This window comes from Montipora foliosa, chromosome 8, assembly GCF_036669935.1.
Source record: "Montipora foliosa isolate CH-2021 chromosome 8, ASM3666993v2, whole genome shotgun sequence".
NCBI lineage: Eukaryota > Metazoa > Cnidaria > Anthozoa > Scleractinia > Acroporidae > Montipora > Montipora foliosa.
Window position 1 is genome coordinate 5,104,585 of NC_090876.1, and position 5,000 is coordinate 5,109,584.

The window sequence follows — 5,000 nt, forward strand, 5'->3', positions numbered from 1 at the left end:
GCATCTGATAACAACTGATAACAGTTGATCGGTAAGTTGGTGAAGTCTGTCGAGTCATACATCACCATTACGGAATGTCACGTTAACTGCTCGTTTTTACCACAATTTTTCTTTTTTCTTAACCGATCGGTAACCTGTTGGTTAGCTGTCGGTAGACTGTCGGTAAGCTGTCGGCCGACTGTTGGCCGACAGTTGACCGACAGTCGGCCGACAGGTTTTTTGGGGAGCTCTTCTTCACAATTACCCCTTGGCCTGTGAATCATGTAAGCAGCCCAAGAAAAATACCTGTAGGTAACCCGTTCGTAAACATGTATAAAGAAGATTTTAAAAATATTCAGTTAAAGCAAAGACATTTTTTCATTTATCGAAGGTTTTCTTTATCTGCTTTGCGAGATTTAAGTCCTCTGGGGTCATAAGTAGTATAAGTCGCGGACCAAGGACCCCTATGCGAAAATTGTTGATATTTTTCAAGAGTCGATAAAACAAAAGTTTAAAACTCTGCAGCAAATTCGTTTCCAACCGCAGAAATAAGTTTATCTATAAATCTGTTCTGCAAAAAGACATGTGTTCCCGTTGCGTTTTATCTTTACACAAGCCAAGTAAACATGACGATGTAAGTTACGGAGCCGCAAAAGTAGAGGCCACATACTGCATACTTGGTCAATGGTGTCCAGAATTCAATGAGCTTAATGATACGTGCCAGCGTGCTTACCTCGTTTATATGGCAATTTTCAGTTGGTTTCTTAATTTAGATGAAAACTCTTCAGTTTCCATGTAGAGTTTGTTTTCAATTTCACAAGCTGACTGACGTACTCTCATATAGATGTGTTGTACGGGTCACCAAGTGTCTCACTCGGTAAAGCGTTCACGTTAGACCCATAAGACGTCCCATACATAACAACTTTTGAGACATACCGTATACCTTACAAAGTAAGTGTCCCTTAACACCAACCTTCTACTAATCTACCGTAAGTTACCCTCGTTCTACTACAGCAACCGTGATCTACATTTACTTAACATCGTTCTACCAAGTTAACCCTCATCCACCCTAAGTTATGCACTAGTCATTTGTTTCCCCCACCCCTTGACCCCCGGGGATGGGTAGGGAAATTACATTTGAATGGTTGTAAAGTAGGTGTATTTCCACTGGGGACTAGAGCAGACAAACACACGTAATTCCCCCACCCCTCTGTTCCTAAAAGATTCTGAGTCGTCAAGGAAATGTTAGGGAGATTACCACAATATACAGTTCTTGCCATTTGTGTGTGCCACATGAATTACATAAGGAACGACGCCATATTGATTTTGCACGTGTGAAAATACTCATTACCATTGCTCTTCGTTTCTTTTCAGTCCCAGTCCTCCTAGGTAAGAATTCCCCGATATTTCCCCCTGTATGTCCCCAGAGGGGTAGGGCAGAGGAACGAAAATCTTGTAATTTCCCTACCCCTTAGAGGCGTAATTGTGGCGTAATCTCGCGTAATTGCCCTAGTAATTTCCCCATATGTCCCCACTATCCCCGGGGGTCGGGGGGGGGGGTGGGGGAAACAAATGACTAGTGCATTAACCACGTTTACCCTATCAACCCTAAGGTGGTTGGCTTTGTATCTGACCTTCGTCTACCCCAAGTTAACCTCGTTCTACCACTCTAGCCCTCATCTACTCTAAGTTAACCACGTTTACCCTCATCTACCTTAAGTTACCCTCGTTCTGCCACAGCAACCATTATCTTCTCTTACCTAGCCTTGTTCTACCACGTTAACCCTCATCTACCCAAAGTTAACGTCGTTCTACCACGTTTACCAACATTTATCCTAATGTAACCACCGTTACGCTTATCTTAAACTGTTGGAGCTATCGCACATTTAAACTAACCCTGTGTTAATATTGTAATAACGGAAGATTTGCAGTACTGATTATTTGTTATTTGTCTTTATTTCTCAAGTTCCGAAGCTCACATGTGGTCTCTAGATCATAACACATACACATACACATAAACACACACTGCTCATCATTAACATAAGTGCATTTCATTACATCCCTCTTTCTCTGAAAGGAGCATTTATCTGCATTAACTATATTATTATTAATTTCTTAACTCGACGTTAAAGTGACAGTTATTCAGGTAGACAGTTCTTCAATAGTTTGCGAAACCGTATCTAGATGGTGGCCTTTTGCAAGACTTTCACTGTTTGGCCACCCAACCCAGGTCAACGCAAGTTGGTTGACCAATCAGACTAAAAAAAAAATGGTTTTTTTGCGACTTGCGTGTACTTGCGAGGGAACTTGCGAGTTCGTTTGGCCACCCAACGCAAGTCTCCATGCAAGTTCAACTTGTGGCTACTTGCGACTACTTGCGAGTCCGTTTGACCAGGGCTTTAATCACGTCAATTTCCTTTATCATGCTTTATTGTGAAATTCTACCTCCTCTTCCGCGTTAATTTTCTTTATTCGAAAGTCGTTTTACATTAAAAGTGGAGCTCCCGTTTCTGACCCCAGAAAGCAATATAGTGTAGAGTTACCCGTGGTCCTCCAGGGTTATCTTGAATATCTTACTTGAATCAAAACGCCACGAACTGAAATTTTCCCTGAAGATAGCTTTTTCGTTTCTTGCGACAATAGTAAATTAGCAAGTTCCGAACTGAAATATAGGTAAACGTAATCGCAAGCCCTTCGTCAGCGAATTTGGTCCTTGGTCCGCGAATCATGTAAGCACCCCCACCCCCCCCCCCCCCAAAAAAAAAAAAAAAAAAAAAAAACTGGGAACACGAACACGAAAATTTATTTATTCTTTATTGTCCTTGATATATCTCAGATACAGTCGTATTGGATGTCGTTGCAGGTGTAGAATCTGGTTTTATTTTCAGTTGACCCTCTCCCAACTCAAACTGAACTCAAACTCCATTTCAGACCCTATAGGTATTCTAGACATACAAAAGAAGGTAAACCGTTCGTAAACATGTATAAGGAAGATTTTAAAAATATTCAGTTAAAGCAAAGATTTTTTCCATTCATCGAAGGTTTTCTTTATCTGCTTTGCGAGATTTAAGTTCTCTGGGGTCATAAGTAGTATAAGTCGTGGACGAAGGACCCTGTGCGAATATTGTTGATATTTTTCAAGAGTCGGTAAAACAAAACTTTAAAACTCTGCAGCAAATTCGTTCCCAACCGCAGAAATAGGTTTATGTGTAAATCTATTCTGCAAAAATGCAAGTGTTCCCGTTCCGCTCTATCTTTACACAAGCCAAGTAAACATGACCATGTAAGTTACGGAGCCGCAAAAGTACTGTAGAGACTTTCCCGAAAGACAAATTGATACACCTGTTAACAAACTTGAATTCCGCACAATCTTCGAGTCGCCAAATGCAACGCTGCCACACAATTTCCCGCCAAGGAAAAGTGCCCGAACACTACCGTCCCCAGAGGCTCTCCTGCCTTCCCACCTCCACCCGGAGGTGGAGGGCGGACGGAGGGACGCTGGATAGATTTCCCATCGTACCCATGGTGCTCCGCTTGCGCGCTTGGGACGTTGTGTGCTGGCTTACACCACCTACTATTTATTTCAATGTTGTGTCTCGTTTGCGACAAAAGTTTTTGTGATATGTTCTTTTTCAAACCTAGGAACACTTTGAAAGGTTACTCTTTATGGTTTCTTTATTTTCTAAGTATAAATGCACTGGTTGTGGTCCATGCTTTGAAGGAATGTAACAATGTGCCTGGAGATGTATGTAAATGCAGGACGGACGAAGGAGTAATTGATTTGTGGAAGTTGGCAGGGACTGGAAGCGATGTACCAAGGTATGGGGTGGGCACGCTGGATAACAGATCGGATTGTACGCATCCAGGATTTTCAGTTATTAATCTTTCCATAGAGCACATGAGTTTCTTGTTATATATTGTATTGGTGAAGTTGAAGCTTCAATATTCCTCCCAGTTAAAGTTTCCTTTTCGGCACCATATAGTTGTACAGGGGCCGCAGAATACGTTTGAAAGTGGAGGGAGGGGGGGTGGGGGGAGGAGTAGGTTCAGGTATGGATTTCGGAAGTGTGAGGTTGGGGGGGGGGGGGCAGAGGTTTAGGAGAAAACAACACATTACGAGGGAAAAAAGTGGAGGGCTACAACCTCCCCATCTCCGTGGCACCTGTTATAAAAGGCCATATTCAGAGGCTAGAGGGTAAAATACCAGGCAACTTATTTGCATAAATAAGAATAGCATTTATTGCCCTATTCCTCATTCTACAAAGGTCAAGGATGCCACTACAAGAACACATCAGTGGCCATTTATTCTAGAATCGCTCCTATTCAAATTCCTAATGTCATAAGTCCCCTTCAGGATTTGGAAGAACCTTATGGTGAGCTATATTGGCTACCCCAAATTATTTTTATACAGAGACCCCCATTAATTGTTTGACTTCTTTAGCTGTCTGATACTCATAAACCTGAGAGATGTGTTTGAGGTTTTTCCAAGGAAATGGCAACTTGTAGACTGAAATGTCTTGCTGTATAGATGGAATGCATAAATAACAGCCCAAAAAAAATTCTTTTGTATTTTGTCCGCGCTCACGAGGTTAGTGTGTCTAATTAGCACAAAGACAGAAGAACATTTTTTTGGCCATCATTTATGCATTCAGTGTATGATTGTCCAGGATAGATAATGCACTGGACCCAGTTTTGAACTTTCTCAAGTTTGTGAGGTTGACAGTAGGGTAGGGTGAACAGTCATACCATGCATCAGTATTACAGAAAGGAGTATATTTGTGCATTACAGTAATGGACAAGAAGGACAATGACATGAATATCCCTATAGCATATAGGGGCTTTGATACCTCAGAGACTATAATTTGAGATAATATATTTGTTTCATCTAAGACTTATATCACTCTGGGCCTGGTTGTTCAAAAGCAAATTAATGCTAATCCCAGATTAAAAATTAACCAAGGAGTTAAACATTTCTCCATTCCCAAATGCTGTTCAACATTGATATTCGGCAAAACTTAACA

At 41.4% G+C, this 5,000-nt stretch overlaps 2 protein-coding genes across 2 annotated transcripts in view; one reads left to right on the top strand and one right to left on the bottom strand.

Annotated features, from left to right (window-relative positions):
- LOC137967330 (ankyrin repeat domain-containing protein 54-like) overlaps positions 1 to 847 on the bottom strand; it is an 8,382-nt gene extending 7,535 nt beyond the window's left edge. Inside the window, exon 1 of the mRNA XM_068813851.1 lies at positions 713 to 847. The gene's annotated coding sequence lies outside the window, so the exon portion shown is untranslated. The remainder of the gene's footprint in view (positions 1 to 712) is intronic.
- Positions 848 to 3,534: 2,687 nt separating this feature from the next.
- LOC137968967 (uncharacterized) overlaps positions 3,535 to 5,000 on the top strand; it is a 17,256-nt gene continuing 15,790 nt past the window's right edge. The window contains exon 1 of the mRNA XM_068815459.1: positions 3,535 to 3,798. Coding sequence (XP_068671560.1) covers positions 3,566 to 3,798 — 233 coding nt within the window. The 5' untranslated portion in view covers positions 3,535 to 3,565. The remainder of the gene's footprint in view (positions 3,799 to 5,000) is intronic.